Below are 26,570 nucleotides of genomic sequence, written 5' to 3'. Positions count from 1 at the left end.
CCTTTCAGCTCTTTATTAAACCAACCACAGCAATATATATTCACACAGCATACAAATATGCCACAACAATTTTCAAATACAAAAACTGTTCTTTTTATTTGCTTTGTTTGGAATGGGGTCTTATATAACCCAAACTGATTTCAAACTATACAGGTGCTATATGGTGCTGGAGATGGAATCCAGGGCTTCCAAGCACTCTACCACCTGAACTACAGAGGTCATAGTGTAGTATTTCCTCAGAGCTGATATATTCCATCCTGGAGAGAAACCGAGAAGACTCAGGACATACGAGCATCATGGTTCACACCTTTAATTTCAGTGCCTGGGAGGCAGAGGCAGGTGAATCTCTGTGAGTTTGAGGCCAGCCTGGTCTACAGAGTGAATTCCAGGACAGCCAGGGCTACAACAGAAACCCTACCTCAAAAACAAAAAAGAAAGGAAGGAAGGAAGGAAGGAAGGAAGGAAGGAAGGAAGGAAGGAAAGACAAGACTCAGGATTCAGGATGTAAATAACTGAGAAGCCTCAGGAAGTTCCTAAAAGTGAACAGACACACAAGGTTCCTCCCTCCCAAGGTTATATAACCAGCAAGAAGCTCTATGGCGAATCAGACCAACTGAGGCTGGAAAAGGCTGACCTGTGGAGCTGCCTCCAAGTTGTTCACTGAATTTCAAGGTTCTCATGAGTCACTGTCCTTGGGTGGGTTTTCGGTGACGCAGCTGCCCTTGAGTCATGCATGTTCCTGTAAGTAGCCCCTCACCCATACTCCTCTAAGTAGCTCTGATAAACTCACGGGGTCACCAAATCGAACTTCAGCAGTATTGCCACTTTGTTCCTTGTCTGGAAAGAACAGACGTTCGTGTCACACCTCCTTAGGAAAAGTTAGCTGGAGCAAGGCATTGTAGTTCAGTTGGTGGAGTGTTTATCTAACACACACATAGCCCTGGCCTCAGTCCCCACCACCCTGTAAAATGGGCAATGTGCAATACACATATAATCCCAGCACTGGGGAGACAGGCAGGAGGGTCAGAAGCTGAAGGTCGTTCTTGACTACATATGTGCTACGGACCGGCTCAGGGGAGCCACTCAGACCGTGGGGGAATCAGGGAGAAAGACGAAAGATTTCAGGATACGACAGAGGAATTGACAGACAGACCACTCTCAATGTATTTGAGACATGCTGTTGCGTTTTACTTTTTCAGTGCGAGGTTTTTATATTTTTACAAACAAAAAACTTGGCAAAGGCATACATCATCAGATCATAAAAAAAAAGCATAAAACAGTTTACAAAAAGAATCTTTGAAAATGCTTTGACTTGGGCACAAGGACTTTCGCCCAGTCTGTACCAGGTGGCTGGCAGGGCTAAGTGATCTTGTGCTCAGAATATCTTGGAGTGTGAGAGGAGAAGGCCACTATCTTCCTGGGAAAACTTTCTGCTAGGAAATTTTAAAGACATGATCTCAAACTTGTCTGAATCTGGTTTCATACCATAAATCTCAACTTTCTTCCCTCCCCGACTCTCAGGGTCAGATGTTGTAATTAGCCTAGGTTTATTCTGGCCATAATGAAGGCTGCATAGGCCTCCTGCACGTACTTCTCAGGCAAACATCTAGTGTTGCTGCAGCTGTTTTCCTGCAGAAGCTTCTAAGGTTTCTCCTGATAAGAGCAACTCCTTTTGTTCCACATCATTAAGGAATTATTTTAACGATGACTTCCCTATTTCCAGAACTGGCTATTTCTTTAAAGGCTTTAATGAATAGGGGCGCAAAACTCAAAAATGTCCTCAGTAGTCTTGTTTGTATCCGCAACTGCCTGGAATAGTCTGATCTGTTAGCAATATGCAAGGATCACAAAGAACACACAGACAAGGGAAAAGACAGACATATAGCACCAAGTACAGTCAGGTCGAGTCAGTACAAATGGCGGCGCAGGTGGCATTACACCACAACTGGTTGCCAAGGGTCAGCCTGGGACTCATCTCCGTGGAGCACGGATCCCAATCCTCCAGCAATATTTGCCTGCCTAGTCAGCATTTCGGCTACACTGGCGAGACAGCTGTGGATGTAGCACATATGGAGTTTGAGCCTACAAGAGACTCAGTCTCAAAAAAAAAATTAAAATAATATAAAATTATAGAACTTGGTATATAGCTCCATCGTAGAGCACTTCCTAGGCACTTCCTGGGCCCAGTCTCCAGCACACAAAATATAAAGTTACAGCCCTTTCTTGGTCATGTTTGGGTCTTACTATCTGCAGGCCAAAGAACGGAGTAAACGATCATCAGAAGTTATGGTTCCTGCTTTCCATGAGGGAAAACCTCATGTCAGGGACAAGAAAGATCATGTCTGGGTCAGGGACCTGCCAGGGGTGGGGGCTCTTGGTACTTCTAGTCTCATAACCATAAGTAGGAAATTCAAGCAAGCTGGCCCGACAAAGGCAGCAAGACCAAGGTTCACGTCACTCAGAAGTGCAGAACTAGTCAGGTCACCAGGAAGGTAAGGTGGACCAGCCAAAGGGTTCCCGGGGAGGAGAATGCAGAGTAATAGAGGAAGGACACGCAGCTACTACTTAGGGTTCATTAGAGTGATGACCACAGTTTATTCCATTCTATACCATTTTTCTTCTGGTTGTCTTTGTTTTTGTTTATTTTTTTTTTTGAGATAAGGTCTCACCATACACCTCTGGCTGTCCTATGTACAACAGGTTGACCTCCACCTCATAGTGATCCACCTGTCTCTGCCTCTCAAGTGGCGAGATTAAAGACCTGAGCCACCACACCCACCAAGTAATTACATTCATGTATGTATGTATGTATGTATATGTGTGTGTGTGTGTTCATGTGCATAGATTTGCCACAGTATGAATGAAATCTGGTTGTTTTATTTTATTGTGTGTGTATGTGTGGTACGTGTGTGTGTGTGTATATGCAGGTGTATGCACCTGGACATGTTCTCAGAGGTCAGAGGAAGATGTTGGGTGTCCTGCCTTATGTCTGCTTTAAGCCTATGAGGCAGGGCCTCTCACTAAACTTTGAACTAGGCTGGTAGCAGAAAAGCCCCAGGGAGCTCCAGTCTCCACTCTCCGTGGTGCTGGGAACTCAGGTCCTGGGGTCCTCAGGTTTGCACACATAGGAAGCACTCTTACCCACTGAGCCATCTCTCTAGCCTCTGCTTGTCTTTTTGGGGAGTTGTTTTTTGGTGCTGGAGAATTATCGGTATTCTGTCAATCATGTATTTTAATAAAACGCTGATTGGCCAGGCAGGAAGTATAGGTGGGTCAACCAGACAGGAAGTAGAGGCGGGGCGATGAGAATAGGAATATTCTGGGAAGCAGGAAGCTCCCTCTGCCATTCCTGCCCAGATCACCAAAGAAGCAACATGTGAGCTGACAGCTGAAAAAGGTACCAAGCCATATGGCTAACACAGATAATGATAATGGATTAATATAAGTTACAAGGACTAATAAGAAGCCTGACCTAATGGGCCAATCAGTTTAGAACCTAATGTAGACTCTGTGTTATTTTCTTTGGGAATTGCCGGTTGTGGGGTACCGGGCAGGACAGATACCCCAACAAGCCAGCTCTCATGTTACAGTTTTTGTTGGAGATAAAGTCTTGCAGTAGAGCCCAAGTTGGTCTTGAACTCGCGCTTCACCTGTTTCTGTCTCCCAGTGCTGAAATTACAGCTTGGGTACCACTGTCCCTGAGACTTCTCTTTAAGACACTGTTATCAGCTAGTATCTTAAAGCAATGCCAGCTGGGTACAGTGGCGTGTGCCTTTATCCCATTGCTTGAGAGGCAGAGACAACTGAATCTTTGTAGGTTTGAGGCCAGTCTGGTCGACATACGGAGTTCCAGGCTAGCCATAGTTTCAAAAGGAAGGGGGAAGTAACACTAAGTGTTTACCTTGAAGCACTATGAATTTGTTGTTGTTTTTCAAGACAGGGTTTCTCTGTAGCTTTGGAGCCTGTCCTGGAACTAGTTCTTGTAGACCAGGCTGGCCTCAAACTCAGAGATCTGTCTGCCTCTGCCTCCCAAGTGCTGGGATTAAAGGTGTGTGCCACCACCACCTGGCGCACTGTGAGTTTTTTAAGTAGACAGCTTTGTCTTGCACGATTTGTAGCTAAGAATTTTCTCGACTTTCACAGGTCACTTTGAATTTTGTTTTGTTTTTTGAGACAGGGTTTCTCTGTGTAGCCCTGACTGTCCTGGTACTAGTTCTGTAGTCCAGGCTGGCCTCAAACTCACAGAGATCTGCCTGCCTCTGCTTCCTGAGTGCTGGGATTAAAGGTGTGTGTCACCATGTGTGGCATGAACTTGGACTTTTGAGTAGCGTCAACTGTTAAAGACTGTGGTTTTCTTAGAGACAGACTGAACATATTAATTAACTGATACAAGTCTTTTTGAAATCGTGAGTGGATTATTATTGTTTGGATATAAAGAATTGTCCCCAAAGGTTCCCAAGTTGAGAGTTCGATCCTTAGCTGGTAGACCATGATTCTCCTTGTCTCATATCTCTCCAGATTTGCTTCCTGTTACTTCCCCTCTCCGTTTCCTGGGGTGTCTCTGAGATGAGCTACAAATTCCTGTTCCAGGTTTGACCTAAGCCAGACGGCAATTCTCCTCCTACTTTCTTCCTTTAACTAAAGCACAGGGACAGAGACCTCAGGGCAGTCAGGATCAGGAAAGGGGTCCGGCCAGCTTCAAAGACCTGGGTTCAAGCTCAGCACTATAACTGGCTGTTAGATCCCTGGATCATTGAACCTATCTGGGCCTCAGTTTCACCATCTGACAAATGCACATGATGTAACCCGACACTACACAGCAGTGTGTCATATGCACTTATACTTAATAATAGTCCCTGGCGTGTCATTCAGTATCAATCCATCTTCTCTGCAGCTCTGCTCCCCAAAAGTTCACACACGTGTACATGTGGCGTGCCCACGTGTACACATGCCACGATTCCTGAGAAACACGACTGAGACAGGTCAGGTAGCTCACAAGTTCTTTATTTCCACGCGGGCACATACATCGATACAAAGGCTGACAAAGCTACAAGACTATGGAGCAGTGCAGGAGCAGGGCAGGCACTGAGGCCGCAGCTATGCATGAGCGAAGATGTAGGGAAGGGCAGAACTCTAGAGGGAAACTCACAGGCCACCAGAGACTGAGACGCCACAGGGAGGAGGGACCCCTCCGCCACCCCCACTCAGATACACTTCACATTACACACGGCAATAGAAACAGGAAGGACGAGGGATAGCAAAAAAGAATCAGGTTCCAAAAGCCAACCAGGACTGGGGAGGTCCCTTTATATGAGTGGTTCAAGGGATAGAGAGGCTCCTCCTAGTAACTGCCTAACCTAGGAACCTGGGCCCCCACCCTGACCAATCACACCTGTCTCAGAACTGGGTCTAGTAGCCAGCCAGTCTGCCCACAGGTTGCTTCCACCCCGGGAGCCCCAGTAGCCACAATTTTGACACCAGTTTCAGAATGAGGAACTAGGGTTCTTTCCATCTGCCTTAGAAGAGAGCAAAAGCTTGGGCCAGGACAGGGAAAGGCCCGCCTACAGACGTGAGGTCCTGTTTCAAAGGAAGGGAAGGAAGGGAATGACTTAGGCAGGCAGCAGCAGAAGGGGTCTCAAGCTGTCTGTGGGGCCTCTGCAGGCTGCTGGGAAACAGCAAAGCCTGGAAGAGAAGCAGGCGGACGTGAACCAGAAGTCTGACCCACCTCAGACACCATCAGCCCTGTCAGGAGACACCTCTGACGGTTCTTCAGGTTTCCCATTGTCAGTCACAGAAGTGCTGACCCTATGTACAGCCAGCACACTCTTACTGTGCTTCTTCCAGTGATGTTCCACCCACTGGCACCCCCCTCTCCCCCAAAATCAAGAGTGACAGCGAGCCGGCGTGAAAGGGGGCTGCCTACAAGTTACAGACTTCAGGTGGTGCGCAGAAGGAGCTGGCGTAGCAGTGAGACCAGACCAGGGCTTCACTACTCAGAGGCAGACGCAGGCTCAGGTCTGCACCTAGCTGTGTGGCCTTGCACAAGTCAGCTCAGCTCTCTGAACTTCAGGGTCCTCTTCTAAGAAATGGTGCAGGATCGTATCTACCTACCCACGGGGGTGCGAGGACAGAAAGAGCCTTCGCAGGGAAAAAAAAAAAAAAACCCAGTGCCAAATCACCTGAACTCACTGACTGCTCCTCATAGGCCGGGCCTAAAAAGCCTGCCCTCAGAGCATGTAACTCCCAAAATCTAGGATTTCTAGATAGGCAAAGGAGACCCTGACGCACCCTATAAACCCCTCACTCACCCAGGGGACTGGTCCGACTGTGGCCTGAAGGCCCCTCCTCCTGACCTGGCATTGAAGAGTTAGCGGTGCTGTCCTCCTCCAGCCTCTGGTTCTGGGTCTGACCCTGGGCTGCTGCACCAAGATCCCGCCCCTCTCCCATGTTTGTTTGCTGCAGGGCAGAGTCTTGGCGGGGAGGGGGGGGATAGAGAAATTAGGGAATGAAGGATAAGGGAAGGGTGAGCAGAGATAGGAAAGTTGAGGTACAAAGGGGGCTCACAGTCCCAGTCCTGATCCTCAGTTCGGCGCCCCCAGGAAGAAGGTGGATGGACGGCTGGACTTGTAAGCAAATTCCACATAAGTGAGAACTAAGGCAACAATTCTACCAAGGGGACCTGGAGGCGCCTGTGTAAATAGTAGGCAAAGTCCATGCAAATCAGCACACTGAGCAGGACCAAACTGAGGCACAGTGAGCACTTGGGGGGCTCACCTACCCTCACCTCTCACAAGGTTGATGGCCGGAAGCTCGACCCACTGGCAGGAGGGTGTCCTCTGCGGGAGCACTCACCTTTCGGGACCGCCTTCTGCTTCTGCTGCCGCTTGGAATGGGCCTCCTGCCAGTTGGCCAGCTGCCGGAGGACGTACTTCATGTCCAGGTGGGAAGGGCCCAGGCCACTGGCCTCCAGGGCGGAGGCCACCACATTCATCCTTGTGGCCTCGTCCAGCTCTGGTTCCACTTCCTCCCAGGCCTCGGTCTCCTCAGACACGCGGTCTGCCTCTTCTGCCAGCCCTTCCTCGGCCGTCCCCACCTCTTCTATGGCCCCCAGCTCCTCCTCAGGCACCAGCTCCTCTGGAGCCTCAAAATCTTCAGGTGGCTTGAGATCTTGTGGCGGTGGGGGTGGTGGCATCGCCCCCTGCGCCTGCTCTCGCTCCTCCTTGCAGCGGATGTCACATCTAGGCAGGGACACAGTGGGGTTTTCCCACACCTGTCACCCATGCTGGAGTTCCTGGCCCTTACTCCTCTCCCTCCAACCAGGGGCTTCTGAGGAGGACATCCCAACCCGACCCCTACCCCTTAGCTCTTAGAGTTCTCTTGCCCTGCCCTAGCCTACAGACCCTCACGGTCCTCCCCAGCTCTGTCCTAGCCAGGAGTGAAGGGAAGGAGAATCATCCTCAAGGTGCCCAATACCCAGCCCGTGCCCCTTAGCAAGAGGAAGCAGGGTCATCAGTACCAAACAGGTTCCATCTTCTTGTCCACTTCCCACCCTCCTGTCTAGAAAAGAGTAATGGGGATATTTCGTCCCAGGGCCAGTTGTCATAGAAACGAATCCACTTGGGTCAGGTGACTTGCCCAAGGACACAAAGGAGCCAAGCTGGGACCCAGCCCCAGGTGTCAAGAGCTGGGCCATTCATCTCTCAGCCCATGGTCAAGTGAAGGAAAGAACAGCCTTGGTCTCTAGTAGAGTAGCCTAAATCAAAGTGGCCACCTAGGAGCCCTCTGAATGGAAAGGGACAGCCTATTTCCAAAACAACCTTCAGATGAGCAGCCCCCTTCCCAGAGTTTCCCTGGTCACAGAACCAGCACCCTGCTGTTGTTGCTGCTGCAACGTGAAGACAGATGATGGGGAGCCCTCAGCCAGGTTACCCTAGGTTTTATGCCTCCCCCACAGCCACCCTGTAAGCCCTTAACAGAGAACAGGGCCTTCAGTGGACTGTGGAAACTCACGTTGCCAAGTCTCTGGGGCACAAACATATTGTAAGGTTACCGGACGCCTGGCACAGCAGTACATTAAATCTTAGTACTGGGAAGGCAGAGGCAGGCAGATCTCGAAGTTCAAGGCCTGCCTGGTTTACGGAGTGAGTTCCAGGACAGCCAGGGATACACAGAGAAACAGAGTCTCAAAAATACAAAAGAAAGAAGTCTCCGGTAGAAATGACCGATCCAACACAGAGTCCAAAGAGGGAGGGGTTAGGCAGTGTGAGTGGAGCAGGATGGATACCAGGGAAACCAAGGAGGTCCGAACATGAGGGTCAACCATGCCCCACTCAGAGAAAGTGGTTGCCACTGCGTGAACCAAAGTGAGCAGAGCTGAAGCAAGTCTGAGGATCCCCAGTCACGCACCTCTCCATGAAATAGGCAGGGTCAGTGATGATCTTCCTTAGAGACGTTCGGAGCTCCTCAGCCAGCGTCTGTGGGAAACTGGGAAGCGCGTCCTATAACAGAAGTGAGAGGAGCCGTTCCACCCCCACACTCACAGGGGAAAAATCTGAGGGCAGAAACCAGGCAGCAGGTCTGGTTTTATCACGAGATCAAAGGGACAGCCTCACCAGAGGCACACTGTATCCATAGTGGGTGACAGAAGTCGTAGGCATCGAGGAGCGCTGGCGCTGGTTCTTCCCATCCTCCTGGCGATCGCGAAACCTGCTCCCATAATCCTGCACGTGGGAGCCCGCGCGAAAGCTCTGCGAGGATCCAGGGGTCCCCAGTCAGACACTCCGCCTGCTTTCGCCTTAGCGCCCCGCCTCCCGCCACTCCCCCTCCCACCCCCCGCCCCCATGCTCTGAATCTAAACAGTGAGATTCAGGGTAACCCTGGACAAGACCAATTCGGGTCTCAAATGAGCTGCTACCGTTGAGCCACAAGCCAGTCAGGGTGGGTGGCAGAAAGTTTCGGTCTTCTGTGGAGATTGAAGCAATCCCCAGGGGCCTGCATCCCTGATCAGGGACACATGGAACCTCACCTCTGCGTGGACTCCCTTCTCCGAAGCCAGCTGCTGCTGCAGTTTCTCTGTCTGGGCTCCATACTGGAAGGAACCAGGATGTATGAGACCCCCCACAAGACCTCCCACTCCCGGACTCCCTGCCCCAACAGGTGTCCCACATCAGAGTCTTTGACAGTCCTTTTACAAGGAGGTCACACGGAATGGGGGTCCTAAAGTGCAGGTCATTCAGCTTGGCACTGCGAAGAGTTGTGGGATCCTGTGGACTCGGCTAGGGACATTACTGGGCAGGATGAATGGCTCTTTAGTTAACCTCTGCTAACTCTGATGCCCATACAGGTTAGACCTCTGGGCCTGGCAGAGCAGGGGGACGAGGTTGGGGTCCCGTGCAGCCTCGATAGGAGAGAGGGGCTCCCAAGGTGCCGCTTACCGACTGGCAACGCTGTTGTAGCTTGGTGATCTCGGCCTGCAGCTGGGTGATCTCCTTCTGCTGCCGCTCATAACCCTCCAGCCTCAGGACCAGCACCTCCGAGAGCTCTGCCATCTGCTGGCTGGCTTCAGCTACGGGACAAGCACAGATCAGCTCTGGCCCGCCCCGTGGGGGTCCCAGGGGGCTTTGACATTCTTTGTTCAGGTCTTCTTGCCCAGGAACAGCTTATGAACACACAGATCCCAGTCCACACCAAGTTCCGGTACAGTGGAAACAGGCAACTGGGAAAAGGAACTCAGGATATCAAATAGTACTGGCTATGATGGAGCCAATGTGGTTGGGGGGGAGGGGGCAGCAGTAGAGCAAATGACGTCACAGGTGGAAGGCCCATCAACCAGTGCTGCAAAGCCTGGGAAGGGTTCTGGAAGGAGCCACCGGCTAAGAAAGCCCCACCATACAAAGAAGATGGAGAATGTGGGCAGCAAGAGATGCTGGGGCAGTGAGCGGAGGACCTTATCACACAGGTGGGGGAAGGAAGGGGTCGAGATTATCCTTTGACCAATGGGAAGACGGAACCTGATTCGGTTTCAGAAAACTCATCCAGGCTGTAGGAATAAAGGACCTGGATGGGCAGAGAGATCTCATTGTGCATTATGAGGTGTCAGGGGCTAGACTTGAGAGCCGTGGAATGCAGGGGGAAGGAAGGCCAGGGATGACATGGACAGACAGAAGCGGACTGCTACCCTTCTGAGTCTGCATCTCAGCAAGTAGACTTGAGGGCCTCAGGGACGGGCAAAGCCCAGGTTGGTGCTAGGCACAGCTCAGACCCAATATGTGACTTTGAACGCTCCTAAAAGTCCAGACTCTGGCAGCTGCTGGCTCCCCCCCGCCCCCCCCCCCAGCATGTATTGTCCCAAATAATAGACTTTACGGACCCCTGTGGCTTCTGCCGAGCTCTCTACACCTCACACAAAGCCACAAAGCACTTCCTCGGCTCGTCCTCTCTCTCTCTCTCTCTCTCTCTCTCTCTCTCTCTCTCTCTCTCTCTCTCTATTTCTCTCGCTTGCTCGCTCTCGCTCTCTCTCCGAAGTCTTCAACATCTGACTCTGCTCTGACTGCTGAGTGCTGAGATTACAGGTGAGCACCGCCACGCTCGGCGACCATGCTTCGCCTGATTCTCATAAAGCCTGAGGTGACGGATCAGCAGGCCGCGGTCATTAATCCTCATTCTAAAGATGAACGTTCAGAAAAGCCAAGGAATCTGTCTGCGCTTACACAGCTGCAAAGTCCCAGAGCCGAGACCTCGGCCCAGATCGCCAGTCTCCAAACCCTGAATTCTTCCCACCACCCCTCGGGAGGACGCTCCATCCCGAATTACAGCGTCACGTACAAAACTGCTCCACACATTCCAGGATGAGCATCTGCTCCTCGTCTTCCAGGTTGTCAAGGTGAGAGGCCTGGAGGAAGGGAAAGAGGAAGGGGTGAGGCTGCCACCACCCCCAGCCAAAGGGCATGCCTTCCTCCCTGTCCTCACCTCCTCTCGCAGGTGGTCATTCTCTTTCTCCAGTAGCTTCAGTTTCTGCTGCAGAGCTTCCAGCTGTGGGCAGCGGTGCTGTGACTCCACCTTAGGGGGCCTGGCAAAAGGGCGATGAGAGTCAGCATGGGGTGGAGGGTGGTGGATCCCGGTCCCCAAGGCTTCCCCATACTGGAGAAGGGTGGCAGTGTCAGCAAGTTCCAACAGCTCTCCTGGCAGGCTCGCTGCCCACATCCCTGCTCACAAATGAGTAACTGGGGCTCAGAGAAGGGATGGTCCAGGCATGAAGGCAGGACACGTACGGCTTGGGGGCACCATAAGGATGATCATGCTGTTGGTCTTGATCCTGCGGTCCTTCATGCTCCTCCTCTTCCCCCTCTTCCTCTTCTTCCTCCTCCTCATCCTCCTCCTCATCGTCGGAGTCCGAGTAGAGCTGAAGGAGGTCATCTCGCAGGTTCACCTGCTTCCGGAGATGTAAAATCTAGGGGAGGAGACAGAAGCCACTGGAGGGTGAGTAGGAAGGCACGTAACAGGTGCTAGTTTGGGGAAGGGAACACACTGATCCCTGCCCTCCTCCCTTAGGTACCCAAATACCTCCTCCCTGGCTGAGCCCAGCATTGCTTCCAGCTTGTTATTCTCCTCCATCAAAGCACTATTCTGTTTCACCAGGGACTGGCCGATGCGAGCAGCTGTGTTCAGGTCCCGTTCTTTCTGCAAAAGGAGAGCCAGCCATTCATACTTTCCTAGCTTCTGGGGACCTCCTACACAGGAGGGAGAAACTAGGGCTAGGACACACGAAGAAAGCTTCCCCAACACCCAGTAGTCCAGGTTCTAGATCACAGACTACTAACCAACTCTGGGGTCTGACTCGATTTCCCACCATGGGGAAAAAAAATGAGATCAGCCCAGATTGCCCCCCTGGAAGCTAATGCATTCTGGGAGAGGGACCCTCAAGTTGGCCCCCAGGCAAGCAGAAAACAGACAAAATCCCTAAGTCCTGCAGGGCAGAGTTAAAATGAGGGCTGACCTGGGCGAGGAAGGCAGTACCCACCTCTTCCAGCAAATATAGCATCACTTTGACATCATCTTCAGTGATTTTCTTCGTGGGAGGTGGGTTAGGACACAGTGCTGCAGGAGGAAAGGCTCGAGCGGGTCAGAGAAAGGAGCCGAGGCTGCCCTCAGCCCACTGCGACCCTCACACCAAAGGTCATAGAGCCAGGAGACTGAGATCCATCCGGCCCTAGCACCCTCTGCACAGCTCCGATCTCAGAGCTCCTGCTTCCTCAGGAGGGGCTTGGGTGCTGTAAGAGCAAAACCATCCTCTAGATTCAGAAACTGGACTCCTAGGACCCCTGGGTCCTTGGTCCCCAGAGACACGAAGTCAGGGGAAATACAGCTGCAAACTGACTGATTCATCATGTCTGACCCAATCGGCAGCGAAGCCAGCTCATTGGAGCCTCCTCGGTCATAAAAACATGCAGTTAGTCACCTTACACCTGTTGCTTGCGACAACTGGGCCAAGGAGACTTCTTCAGCACCCAGAAGGGGGCACCAAAGCCTAAAATTGTCCCCGCCCAGAAGAGGAGGAACAGAAGCCCAGTGCCCCGCCCACTCCTCCCTCCTCAGTCCAGCTCCGGGAAAACACGACCCAGACCCCTGCAGCCACTTAGTGGTCAAAAGCTCCCTCTCCACCCACCCACGCATGCTGGTTCCACTAGCTAGCGCAGGCTCAGAGCGCAACCAGCAGCTCCCTCCTGCAGCCCCCGCCCCTCTGCTGGCACTGCGGTAGATGGGGAGGGGGCACTGAGAGTGCGCAGATCTGCCGCAGCAACAGGCGCGAAGAGGGGGCGAGGAGCGCGCAAGCCCTGAACCTGACGCACCCACAAAATTCGTGGAACCCGAAAGGAAGGAAGAGATGAGGAAAGGGAGACTAAACAGGCGCCGCGGACAGAGGTCTCGCGGGGTGGTGGAAAGGTTGGAGTGAGCGCCACAGGGGGGCGGGGCTCCTGAGTCGTGGGCCCCTTCCTCCTCCCCGGAGATGCCCGAGTAGCAGTCATTGCGGGTTCCCATAGATTCAGTTTACCTTCCTGCAGCTCTCGAATAAACGCGGCGCGCTCAGGGCCGGACACGCCAGGCCTCCGGCCGATGTACGCGGCTGGCGTCTTCCAGATTCCCTCGGCTTTTCCAGTGCCCAGGCCAGTGGCCCGGGGACCATAAGGCCCCTGGAATACATAACGGGTCCATGGCGCGTCCGAATTACCGATGATCATGGACCGACAAAAGCTTCCTGACTTGGTTCGGGATCCTGGAGCTCGCTGTCCGGACCCGGTTCCCTGCGCAGGAGCAGGTTTGGGCTCCGCCGAGGGCTCCGGGGCCGGACTGGCTGCAGGTTGGGTCGCGGGGGTCCCTGCTGCTGGGTCCCCAGACCCCGTCCCGTCCCCCGCACTGTTCTGCACCTGTTCCTTGGGGCGCATCTTGACTCCGCAGTGGGCTGCCGCAGCCGAGCCTTTATAACCTGCGCCCGGAGCGGGCTCCGCTGGGCTGTACCACGCGTGATGCTGGGGGTCACCAAAGATCAATTAGTGGTGCCGAGGACTCAGAATCGTGCGAGAGTGCCGCAAGTGGTGATGGAACCAGAAATAAAGAACGAAAAGAGGAAAGAAAGGAAAGAGATGAGCTAGTGCCAAATTGGTTCTGCAGAATCGAGTTCACGGTGAAAGGCTTTTGTTCCCCTTCCATCTTCTGGTAATGGTTCTGTCCAAAGCCGCCGCTTTCCCTGGACTTGGGCTGAGGGACCCCGAGCTTCTTGTCTAGAAGCAGTCCCCCCCTCCCGCCCCCATCCCCCCCCCCCGGACTTCCAGCTTGTGCCTTTTCTGTTGTCATACACAACGTTGTATAAAGGCCGAGGTGACTTGCGAGGCGGGGCAGTTTGCCTGTGTCTTCCCAGGTGGATTAAGCGAGAAATGCAAACTCCAATATGGTTTTCAACGTGTTGCGTGTCACCCACAGGTCCTCGCGCGCTCACACTCCCGCACTCGCCCCTGGATGTCTTCCATCTTAGTACATTCACTCGTTCTTTATTTCCAACCCTAGTTCGCAGGGCCTGCCCTCCTTGTTCTTCAGACTTTCCAGAAACGTTATCTTCTGAGGAGATCCCGCTTAAATGCTTTGCTGTGACCTCTCTTCCAGGACCTCCCCCCACCTACGTCCCCCACCCATCTCCCCAAAGCATCCGTCATCCCGAGGTCTGAAAGGACCGATGTCGGTCAAGACCTGTGCTCTTCAGCCCACGGATGGTGTGCTCCCCAGAAAACTGGATACTTTAGAAGGTAGCTCTAGGTCCTGAATGAACTGGGGTAGGGGTGGGAGCTAAGCAGGGCAGTAGCCATTTCTATGCGTTTAGACTGGAAGACAGGCTAAAAGGAGATGGGTGACTCGTTGATTAAGGTCTCAAAATCATTTTTGATGTCCTCCATTCTTCTCCACTATCCTCTAGTTGCCAAGCGTACTGACTTTACCATATATATATATATATATATATATATATATATATATATATATATGCCTCCAAGTGCTGGCCCATCGCGCCCAGATTATTTTAAATTTTTGTATGTGCTGTCTGAACGTGTCCATATCTGTGGGCGGAAGTCGGTGGTCAACAGTAGCTGTTGCCTATCGCTTTCCACCTCATTTTTTGACACAAGGTCTCTCACTGAACCTGGAGTTCAGTACTTTGACTAGACTGTCTGGTTAGGGTGCCCCAGGCAGCCACTTAACTTCACCCCATCCTCAACCTTGGTTGTGGTTTACAGACAGGTGTCTTCCTGTGGGTGCCAGGGATCCAAACACAGGCCCTTGTGCTTACCCAACGTTTGCCCTTTGAGCCGTCTCCCAGCTCCCTATAGATTGTCTTGTTTTGTGTGTATGGCTGCTTTGCCTGCTTGTATGTCTGTGCACCGCTTGCATGCCTGCGGTCCACAGAAGGCAGAAGAGGGCATCAGATCCCCCTAGAACTAGAATTACAGATGGCTGTGAGCTGAGGGGAAAACCCAGGTCCTATAGGAGGGCAGCCTGGACTCTCAGCCACTCAGTCATCTCCCCAGCTGCCCACCCCCATTTTCTTTTGATTTTGAGAGAGGGTCTCACTGTGTTGTCCAGGTTAGCGTAAAATTCACTATGTGGGTCCGGAGAAATGGCTCAGCAGTTAAGGGCACTGGCTTCTCTTCCACAGGATCTGGGCTCAATTCCCAGCACCCACATAGCAGCTCACAACTGTCTGTAACTCCAGTGCCAGGGAATCCTTCACATCAATGTACATAAAGTAAATTTAAATAAATTATTTTAAAAATTCACTATGTTGCCCAGGTTGGCCTCAATTCTCCTGCCTCAGCCTTTCTTGAACTGGGATTATAAGCATACCCAGTTTGAATTTCCATTTTAAATATATCTCAAATATAGCAAGTTCCATGCCAGCCAAAGTTATAGAGTGAGACCTCATCTCAAGAAAAAAAGCAAAACAAAAAAAAATTAAGTGATTTTCAAATGTTCATCTGCTTGGCTCTTCTGTTTTCCAAGCTGAGTGTTCCTTCTCTCTTCCTAGATTGCTGTAGTATCCAACTCCTTACAGCCCCCCCCACACACACACACTTCTCACACACCTGCCTTACCCCCTCTGGGATCCAGATACATTCCTTCTTTTATCTCTAGCTCAGCCTTCATAATACACTTAACTAAGCTAAGGAACTCTGGACCGCCTTCCTCACAGCCCTCCATCCTTGCCTGAGCCCTAGATAGGACTGATACCTAAGGTTTTTGCCTAGCATAGAGGCTCCTAGTAGCTTTGGGGTCAGGTTTCCACACAGTCTGGAACAAGAGAGACAACCCAGAAAGAATCAAAGTGCCCCTCCATCAGTACCCCCATCAAGAAGCATTGGCATTCAACTTCCCACAGGGCAGGAAACCCTGACTGCCCTAAGGGACGAAGAGGGAGGAGGAGAGGGAGTGGGGGGAGTGGGAGGGTGTTGGGAAGAGGGGCAGAAATGGAAACTTTTATAATTTAATAAAATTACTTTTAAAAAAAGAAGCATTGGCATTCAAATAGGTCTTTCTACCACGTGATAGTGTGCATCCGCAGCCTCAGCCCTAGGGAGCTGAAACAGGTGCATTATGAGTTCAAGGTCAACCTGGACCCCGTGGTGAGTTTGAAGCCAACCTGGACTATTTAGCAAGGTTGAGGCCAGCTTGGGCTACATGAGAACATGTCTTGATGCTCCTCTCCTCAAAACAATGTTTCCGTCTATTTCTGTTCATCCATTCATTCAACAAACATATTGAGCACCTGGTCTAACTCGTGTATTTGTGCATGTATGGGGTGTGTAGTTTGTCCGTTTGTAAGGATGCCAGAAGCTAGAGGAAAACTCTCTCGTTAACCACCTTACTCCTTTGACACAAGGTCTCTCAATGAACCTGGAGTTTGATATTTTTCAGCTTCGCTGGCTGGAAAGCAAGTCCCTGAGATTCTCCGCTCCTTGAGTCCCATCCCCCAGCACAAGGGTTCCAGGCTCATGTAGCCACGGCCAACTTTTCCCATGAACACTGGAGATCCAAACGCAGGAGGTTGTGTTTGGACAGCAAGCACTGTTACGCACTGAGCCATCTCACCGGCCCCGAGTGCCGATTCTATATGCCAGGTATGGCGCTAGACTAGGGCTAGGGCAGGGAACGAGAGACACTCCGGCTCCGCGCTCCTGGAATTTAGAGTCTAGAGGAGGGACAGATAAACAAGAAAACAAGTCAGATCGTCACGGATTTCACAAAGTTCTCGGAAAGGTACAAAGAGGTATGATTAAAAGAAACAGAAAGTCCCCACTCTCAGAGGGTGGAGAAAATCATCCACGGAATAGTCATTTAGCATCCCAGCCCACACCCGGGCTGTCAGTGTACAAGGCTCACTCAGATCCCTTCTCTCTCTCAAGCAGCCTCCCTCCCTGGGGACCAGGGCTTCTTACTCCTGACTGGTGACTGGACCCTGCTCCCACTTCCCCTCCTAGTCCCATATCCTTCCCATACCCATCAGCCCCCAGCCCCATAGGGATTCATCTGCCCGTTTATCAAAGGGACCATTCTCTCTAATCAGGTCAGGTTTGAAATAGTACTTCACACTCAACTCCTGCGATAGCAGCGAGACAGAGTAAAAGAAATGGCACCCTGCTGAACATGGACCCCTCCCAACCTCTACCTGCGACTTCTTCCCCTCCTTTTCCTTGGGCGCTCTCTCTCTCTCTCTCTCTTCTACCATCTACCCATCTATTCATCATCAATCTTTTGTTTTCGTTTTTTCAAGACGAGACAGGGTGTCTGTAGCTTTGGAGCCTGTTCTGGAACTCACCAGGTAGACCAGGCTGGCCTCGAACTCACAGAGATCCATCTGCCTCTACCTCCCAAGTGCTGGGATTAAAGGTGTATGCCAACACCACCCAGCCCATCATCAATCTTTTTAAAGATTTGTTTTATGTGTATGTTTTACTTGCATGTATATATACCACATGCATGCCTGATGCCCAAGGATACCAGAAGAGGGCATTGGATCCCCTGGAACTGAAGTTACAGATGATTGTGACCCACTATGTAGGTGTTAGGAGCTGAATCCAGGTCCTCTACAGAACAAGTGGCTCTTAACCAAGAACCCATCTCTCCAACCCCTATTTACCTTTTTGGAGGCAGGATCTTGTTATGTAACTCAAGCTGGCGTCTATACGCGCAGGCTAGTCTTCAACTTGAAATTATCCTGCCTCATCTCTCTGGGTGTATAACTTACAGGCATGTCTTAGCTACTGTCCTATTGCTGTGACGAGACACTGTGACAGAGGTGACTCTTACACGGGGACATATTTAACTGGGGTTGGCAGAGGTTTAGTCCATTCTCATCATGGCAGAAAGCAGAGAGATACGGTACTGGGGCAGCTTCTGAGAGCTTTGGGAGCTTTACATTCTAATACAGAAAGAGAGAAAGAGAGAGAGAGAGAGAGAGAGAGAAACAGAGACACACACACACAGAGAGAGAGAGACAGAGAGACAGAGAGAGACAGAGACAGAGAGAGGAGAGACTGGTCCTGGTATGGGTTTTTGTAGTGACATACTTCCTTTGACAAGGCCACACCTTCAAATCTTTCCCAAACAGTTCACCAACTATTTGTGACTAAGCACTCAAACATGTTAGCCCACTGCGGCGCTTTCTCATTCAAACCACCACAAGGTGCTCGCCACTACACCGGGCCGACCCCAAGTCGGTTCTACAAAGCTGTTGAGAGTGGACCGGCCAGGGTCACTACAGAGAAGGCGGAAAAGTTTTCCCTTTTATTATCGTTAGAACCTTTAGCCCTCTCAGTTGTTGTGGGCTTTGTGTCTTTTTTAATCTCATGCCTCTAAATTATCTTCCAATCATTGTTCATCCCTAACAAACACTTAGTAAGCATTACGACAGGCATTTGGGGCACACCAGTGAGTAAAGAGGACAGATCTCTGTCGTCTGAGGACTCGTGTGCTGGGGGAGCTACAAGCCATCAACAAAGAACTGAAGCCCAGGGCTCATCCCAGTGGCAGACACCTGTAAGCAACCCCAGCCCTCCAGAGGCAGAGGCAGGGAAATCAAAAGTTCAACAACAGCCTGACCTATGAGAGTGACAGCTGCCTCCAAGAAAACTAAAAGGAGATGGGGGTGGGGAGAGCCTGAGTGGACCAGCCCTGCTGAGTGCTGTGGAGGACATAGGGGGTGGGGAACTGGGGAGCTGTGTGTCTCTTCCTGGGGAGGTGTGAACAAATGCCTTTTCAACCCAGATATGGCACCAAAGACAAAGCAGGGATTCTCCCTGAGTTCAGCTTGCTGAACCAGTGAGCTTACTGGGGACCATACGAAGTTATCTACAGAAGTAGAGATGCTCAGCCCAGTAGTACTGTCCTCTAATCCCAGAACACAGGAGGCTGGGGTTGGACTTCCGGAAGAGCAAAACAATATTTAAACTGCTGATCCATTTCACCAATCCCCCTCAAACTTTTTTCTTTTTCTTTTGGAAGACAAGGTTTCTCTGTGTAGCCCTGGCTGTCCTGGAACTCACTTTGTAGACCAGGCTGGCCTTGAACTCACTGAGATCCTCCTGCCTCTGCCTCCCAAGTGCTGGGATTAAAGGCATGCGCCATCACCACCTGGCCCTCCACAAACTTTTCATCCTCCTACCTCAACCTCACAAGGAGCTGGGGTCACAGACATGGACCACCATTCCCCGCAGTAAATGTGTTTTCATTGTCAACAGAAAGCTTGAAGGTGACACGCTCCCAGTGTTTGCTGAGGACAGTGAGGAAGAAGAGGAGGTGGCTCTTTTGACATCTGCCCAGGCCAGCATCTCCGGGTCTCTGACAAGTGCCTTCCTCCCAGGCTGTCTCTCTATGCCTGGACACTTGCAGCTTACATCAAACACAGAGCAGGGCACGCAGTAGGAGCTCCTAAGTTCTTGTGAACTAGACATCTCCTTGAGCATGTAGAAGCGGCCTTGAGGCCTCTGGGAAGTCTGAGTAGGGAGGGAAATGGAACAGCAAGGTGAAGTTGGAAAACCCGCCAGGTCTAGGCAGTTCTGATTGTGGCCTCCAGAGGGCAGTGTCAGCCCACACTCGGCTGCACTCATGCGCTGGCTCATTCACCTGACTGAAGAGGGATGAAGAAGAGAGGTTTTCTCCATAAGGCATCATTGTGGTCACTACCAGGCGACCCAGAGGGGACTCTGATTCTGTTCACTATCTGCTACAGAGACGTCCTGAGGAACTGAGGTCTTGGGTCATCTCTTCCAGTGTGTCCTCTCCAACCCCTAATGGGCTGGAGAGGGAGTAGGGTGTCAAACCTAGTCCCGCCCCTGTCCCCGCCAAGAACTTGCAGGCACATTTTCCCTAATTCCCAACCTTAGCTAGCCCACACCTAGCTCAGGTCCCTCTCACTGACTCCTTCTTGGTCGGAAAGAGTCGCCGGTACGGTCACCGAGGGTCAACGCCATAGCTGCCCAGTGCAAGGCCCCAGGATTCCTTTCTGAATGATCAAGAACTGGCATCGGGGGAGACTTCCTCCTAGCTATCCCCTGCTGTCTCCCGCAGGCATTGGGGGCTGCTCGCTTTCTTGGATTCTGTCACCCAGACCCAACCAGGCAACAGCCACTGCAGTCCCTCTTTCAACCAGTATCAACACAAAACCTCTTCATACACTCCATAACGGATGGAATTCCCAAGGACCAGGCCTTTCCCATCTCTCAGCGCCTTTACCCCTCCTCTCAGAATTCAGCCAAACGCTTGGGGCCCAGAGGCCCTCAGTCCGCAGCAGGAGTTTAGGCTGTGCTTGCCAGAACACCTACGTGAGCGCTGTCTGTATCTCCCGCGCCCCCAGCTGGCTATATTTCGGAAAGGCGAGATGCCCGGTTCAGGAAAGCAAGCTCTAGGGAGCAAAGGGGTGTGAGGTGTTGGGCTGCAGAAGGACCAGGGTCTCAGGCCCAATGATTTCTCGCTCCTAACCGCTGCGCTCTCTGACACCTCCTTGGCTGGTGCACCGGGACCTCCACCGCCGATGGGGGCTTGTGTGTTCTCCCAGCTCCTTCTCTGAGCCAATTCTAGGAAGCTCTGAATCCTCACCCAGACTCTTTGTCATCTCCCGATGTTCATCATCCGCGATGGTGATGGGTAAAATAATCCTGTTTCCCCATTTCACCAGTGATGCTGGCAGCGTCTATTTTGCTCACTTTTACATGCTTTGGACTATAATTAGGTGTGCAATAAATCTTTATTGAATGGATAGACACTGGGTGTGGGTACATGGGGAGGTGCGTGTAGTGCTAGAAGCCCTCAGAAAGTCGCAAGCTGATCTGTAGGTGCTGGGAATAGAACCTGGGTCTTTCTGGAAGACCACCTATTGCTTTTCGGGGAGCGACTGTCAAACCACTTTATTTCTAGGTTTGGGTAAGGGCTGAAGAGGTCCAAGCCATCTGATATTCTCCGCGGGGCAGATCTCCATAGCCCTCCCCCTTCCCTAGAAGCAGCCAGTGCTCCGAGCTACTGAGCCATCCCTCAAGCCCACTCCTTTCTGTTTTGCAGTAACTAACCTGCCCAGGCAGATCTTGAACTCACAATACTCCTACTTCCGTTCTCTAAGCAGCTGAGACTACAGGAATGCACAGAGCCTCACTTCTGTTGGTAGGTGGTTCTACTTTTGGGGAGGGGTCTCTGGGGATGTGTGACTGACTGCCTTGAGCTTCTCTTTCCTGGTTTAAGCTGTCATTATAGGCTACCCAGCCCATATTCGGATCCATTAGACCAGAGTATCATTGAACACCTGGGCCCAGTCCCATTTGGGGAGAACAGGGGAAGCTGCTTGAGAGAGAGCATCGGGGATTTAAAGGCCAGCTCTGGGACTCCCACCAGCTGTGCTGCCTCAGGGGGATTTCCTAACCTCTCTGAGTACCGTTACCCTGCCTTCCACACACTGGACAAAACTGTGGCCATTGGCTGATTTGCGGTAGAGCTCTTGGCATTCACGAGGGCTTCACAAGGATTGTCAACACTGCTAGCAAATCAAATTCCAGGCAGACAAGACTCCCTGGACTCTGGTAGCTCAAAAGTGAAAAGCATCAACCCAGCTAGCGGCTAGCGAGACAGCATGATGTAACCTAAAGACCCTGTTGAAAGAGAGAGAGGTGAGATGATGCCTTTAATTTCAGCACAAAGGGAGGTAGAAGCAGTGAGTTCAAGGCCAGCCCGCTGAGTTCCAGGATAGCCAGGACTTTGTAGAGAGACCCTGTCTCAGGAAGAAAGGAGGAAAGAAAGAAAGACTGAAAAAAGGACAGAAAGAAGAGGAGGAAAGACCAGAGAGGGGGGATGGAGAAAGGAGAAAGGAAAAGAAAAGGGAAGGAGATGGGGAGATGGAGGGGAAACGAGAAGAGGGAAGTGTGCGCATAGTGACATTTAGGAGGTAGCGGGTAGGAAGTTTGAGGCTAGCCTCAGCTACATAGTAACTTCTGGGCTAACCTAGGCTATATTAGGCCCTACCTCAAAACATAAGAGAGAGCAAGGAGGAAGAAAAGAGAGGAGAAGGAGAGAAAGAAGGGAGGAAAAGGGCTACTCCAACCTGACTCAAGGCTGTTCCAGATGATCACCGAGCACGGGGCAGAAAAGAGCCCGGGGTAGGGATGAGGCCTTGGTTCTCCAAGCACAGTTCCAGGACAAAGGCACCCTGAGGAGGTCACTGTGCCTTCCAGTAACCATGCAGCAGTGGTTCCCACTACCAAGGTCTCCAGAATCAGAATGCACCACCAGCTTTGGCTGTTAGACCTTTGACATCTGGTGGCTCTGTCTGTCTCAGCTGGATATAGGAAATCACTGTCCCTTCCTACTATGTCAGGGATCGGAGTCTTTGCTGCTTGGGCCACAGTATGTCAATGCTCTCCCTAATGCCCTGCTCAGATATGGATGGGGCAACATTCTTGCATGCTGCCAACCAACCACAGAAAAGGGCAGTGGATATCAAGATAACCAGAACCTTGAAGAAAGCCTGGCAAAGAGCAAGCCTCTAGGGGACCCTTGCAAGGATGAGGGAATGAGGGGCGAGCGTTCCAGTCCAGAGACTCTGTCAAGGAGTTTGCTGTACTCTATGTGGGTGGCCATCTTCCAGTTGGACCCAAATAGAACAAACGATAGAGGAAGGAGTTCGCCCTTCCTATCCTCATTGCTTGAACTGGGCATTTGAGCTTATCTCTTCCTGATGCCAGGCTGGCTCTTATGAGCTGGGCTCTCCTGTTTAGCTTCCAGGTCTTCAAGAAAGACACCACTTGGGTGCCCAGTCTCTGGCTTGCAGATAAATGGTGCATCCTGGGACTTCTCAGCCCCCATCATCAATCTCTCTTAACACATAGGTCAGTGGTTCATAGTATATCTTATGTGTGTATGTATATATGTATGTATGTATGGCTTGTATCTGTGTATATCTTTCTCTGTCCCTCCCCCTCCCCTCTTTCTGAGAGACCGGAGTCTCTCACATAATCCAGGCTAGCCTTGAATTCATTGTATAGCCAAGAATGACCTCAAACTCCTCATGGTTCTGTCTCCAACTTCTGTTCCAGTGCTGGGATTATAGGTTTGTAAACCGGTCTATACATATATCTTACTAGTTGTCTCTCTGCAATTTGTGATCCTCCTGCCGCAGCTTCCTGAGCATTGCAATGAGAGAGGTCTGACACAACACCTGGTTATAGTAGCTTGTGTGAACTTAAGGTGCAGTTGCCTTTCTCCCCATGTCCCTATGTCTTGGGTACAACATTACTTCATATTCTTTTTTTTTTCCTTTTGGTTTTTCGAACAGGGTTTCTCTGAAGCTTTGGAGCCTGTCCTGGAACTCACTCTGTAGACAGGCTGGCTGGCCTCGAACTCACAGAGACCCTCTTGCCTCTGCCTACCGAGTGCTAGGATTAAAGGCGTGCACCACCACTGCCCAGCTTAAAAGAACTTTCTTGTGGTGTGCATGTGCACACATGCACGGCACACATATGGAGATCAGAGGACAGACTGCAGGAGCCAGTTCTTTCCTTTTACTAAGTGGATCCCAGGACCAAACTCATACTGTTGGCTTTGCAGCAAGCACTTCTACCCACTGAATCATTTTGCCAGCCTGAGATGAGGTTTTGTGTGGTGTAGATTTTTCTTTTTCAGTGTAACATTCCATAATTTTTTAAAAAGAGATGTGACTTATTTGTATTGCGTGTGTCTGTGATATGAGCACATGTGACCTTGCCTTGCTTGTGAGCTCCAGAAGGGTGTGTCGGACCTCATGGGGGTGGAGTCACATCACCGCCAAATTCCAGATTTTGAGTAGTGTTCTTTACCACTGAGCCTAAGGCATTTGCTTTTTTTTTTTTTTTTTTTTTTAAACAGAGTTTCTCTGTGTAGCTTTGGAGCCTGTCCTGGATCTTGCTCTGTAGACCAGGCTGGCCTCTCAAACTCACAAAGATCCACCTGCCTTCGCCTCCCGAGTGCTGGGATTAAAGGTGTGCACCACCACTGCCCAGCTGGCCTTTCCTTTTAGTAATTTCACTTGGTAAAGGGCTTGCTATGGCGGCCGGAGTTCAAGTTGTAAAAAGCAAGGCACAGTGGTACACGCCTACTGTCCCCGTGCCAGGAAGCTGAGACAGGAGAACCCCTGGGACTTCCAGGTGAGCAAGTCTAGCCAAACTGATAGTTCTAGTCTCAAGGGGACACTGCTCTCAAAAATAAAACCAGAAACAGCTTGAGTAGGGCCCATGAGATGGCTCAGCAGGCAACGGCACCTGCCATCAACCTGACCATCTGAATCCCATCCCCATCACATATATAAAAAAATAAAAATTAAAAAATTTTAAAAAAAAGGCCAGGTGGTGGTGGTGGCACACACCTTCAACTCCAGCGCTTGGAAGGCAGGTGAATCTCTGTGAGTTTGAGGCCAGCCTGATCTACAGTGAGATCCAGGACAGGCAGAGCTACACAGTGAGACCCTGTCTTGGAAAACAAAAACAAAAACAGACAACCTTATTGTAGAAATCTGCCTAGTTGGATTCTGCTCCTGTCCCATCACCATTTCTGAGAGCACTGGGCTTGTCATTTAGCCGACTATCCTCCCCTATGTGGGTGGCACCTGCCATTTCGATAGGTGTATCTCTGCTATTGTGACTGACTTGGTATAAAGATGTTAATGGTGGGTGACAGAGCAACCCTTGCTCCACACTCACAGTCCAAGGGTTCCTGTTCCTTAGCTATGGCTGTGCCAACATACCTTTCACATGACTCAAGTCCCAGTGTCACCTCTGACTTAGGGACACCCAGTCAGTTCCATTGCGACTCCCCCAGCCAAGCCACCAGCAAAGGAAGTGGCCCTTTCTGTGATGAACCATGGTGGTGATCTACCCAAAGTTTTGCACATCCCTTTTCACTGCCATAGCCTAGACATTCCCCAGGGGCTGCCATGTAGATCTAGGGTAGTCCCCATTTCCCAACTTCCTTGGCATAAAGGCTGGTCATGTGATGTAATCCCAGTAAACAGCAGGTATGCCCCTGGAGTAAACATCTTTCCGGAATCAAAGAACTAAAACCTGGGGGAATCAAGTCTGCCCTGCCCCCACCCTATTTGTTTTTTAAGTGTATGATTATTTTTTCTTTTTGGGGGGTTTTTAAGACAGGGCTTCTCTGTAGCTTTAGAACCTGTCTGGGAACTAGCTCTATAGACCAGCCTGACCTCGAAGTCACAGAGATCCGCCTGCCTCTGCCTCCCGAGGGCTGGGATTAAAGGCGTGCGCCACCACCATCCGGCTAAGTGTATGATTGTTTTGTCTGCACATATGCCTGTGCGCTATTTGTCTGCCTGGCTCTCACAGAGGCCAGCTTCCTTGAACCGGCATTTACAGTTGTGAAATGCCAAGCAAGGGCTAGAACAGAATCCAGGACCGCAGAAGTGCACAGCCCCCTTGACCTCCTTCCGTCTGGAATCCTTGTGTCTTCACTTGGCAGATGGACCAGGCATGATTCCTCTGAGCGTGGGGACTCCCAAGCCTGGCACAAGCCAAACTCATGCTCTACACCGAGCTATAACACACTTCTGTTTTACAGATCAGGAAATCAAAGGTTCCAAGACTTGACTTTCTCGGGGTTGTGAGAAAGCCTACACGAAAATGGACCATTGATGCTACATTAATCGATGCACCCTTTTTGGCCAGGCTGCTGGGAAGCTCGGAGCTCCAGCTCGACCACGGCTAGAATTAACCTTCAATCTTTAAAGGTTTTGCTGCCTCCTCCCCTCCCCTTGTCCTTGCTGTTATGGAGCTGGAGACTGATTCTTCCTTAATGGCCACCGCACATCTTCTTTGGGGGTGGGTGGTACTCATGGCGTCTTCCCTGGCACCTCTAGATCATTCTACCCTGTGTTCAGCAGCTAGAGAGAACATGAGCATCCTCTCTGGTTTCTACCTGAGCTCATGCCAACAGGGAGCACCAGTCATTGGGAGTGAGATCCCAGCTTGCTTGTCTGGGAGCATCAGCCACGGATGCAGGATCCCACTGCATCCAGCAGGCCTAGCTAACACCATCTCTCCCCACCACCGGCTCAGGTGCTGTTCTCTCCCGTGGTGTTTCCCACACCAGAGGGACAGTCCGAGCAAAGCCCAGGTGACATGAAAGCACATAGAGGGTGCTGGCCACGACTCACGTCACTGAAGATTGGGAGCAGCAAGGAATCATAGGGAGAGGAGGGCAGGAGCTGGGGTGGGCCCACTACTGGCCAACAAGAAGCCTGGATTAGCAAGCCCTAGGCAGCAGAAGGTTGGGGTATAGGAGACATCTATCACAACTGTATCATGACAGGGCAGCAGAGGTTGAGGCCAGCAAGGAGCTTGTCTGTGGAACCTGGTATCAATGAAGCAGAAGTTCTTCCGTTACCTATCCTGCGTCCTAGACTCTTAAGGTTCCATGTGCATATAGAATAAATTAAAATTGACTTCAGCTCTTCAAACACTCCCTTCTCCCCTATTTGCCTCACCCAGCTCCAGGGATAGACA

At 51.2% G+C, this 26,570-nt stretch overlaps 1 protein-coding gene across 4 annotated transcripts; it reads right to left on the bottom strand.

Annotated features, from left to right (window-relative positions):
- Window positions 1-4,988: 4,988 nt before the first annotated feature.
- On the bottom strand, window positions 4,989-13,517 carry Hap1 (huntingtin associated protein 1). 4 transcript variants are annotated; one of them, XM_048450714.3, is made up of 14 exons: window positions 13,425-13,517; window positions 13,052-13,190; window positions 12,020-12,096; window positions 11,563-11,679; window positions 11,271-11,449; window positions 10,969-11,068; window positions 10,825-10,891; window positions 9,435-9,565; window positions 9,026-9,088; window positions 8,613-8,747; window positions 8,407-8,498; window positions 6,853-7,238; window positions 6,309-6,470; window positions 4,989-5,682 (listed from the first exon to the last, which is right to left on the bottom strand). In XM_048450714.3, the coding sequence occupies exons 1-14, from the start codon at window positions 13,440-13,442 to the stop codon at window positions 5,636-5,638; spliced, it is 1,713 nt and encodes a 570-aa protein (XP_048306671.1). In that variant the 5' UTR covers window positions 13,443-13,517; the 3' UTR covers window positions 4,989-5,635. The 4 variants fall into 4 exon arrangements, with proteins under 4 accessions (XP_048306671.1, XP_048306672.1, XP_048306670.1 ...); XM_048450715.3 differs by having other exon boundaries at window positions 13,052-13,442; XM_048450713.3 differs by having other exon boundaries at window positions 6,354-6,470; window positions 13,052-13,442.
- Window positions 13,518-26,570: the final 13,053 nt, after the last annotated feature.

Source organism: Myodes glareolus, chromosome 9 (genome assembly GCF_982192425.1).
Source record: "Myodes glareolus chromosome 9, mMyoGla1.1, whole genome shotgun sequence".
In the NCBI taxonomy this organism is placed as follows: Eukaryota; Metazoa; Chordata; class Mammalia; order Rodentia; family Cricetidae; genus Myodes; species Myodes glareolus.
This window is presented reverse-complemented; position numbering and strand designations above follow the sequence as displayed.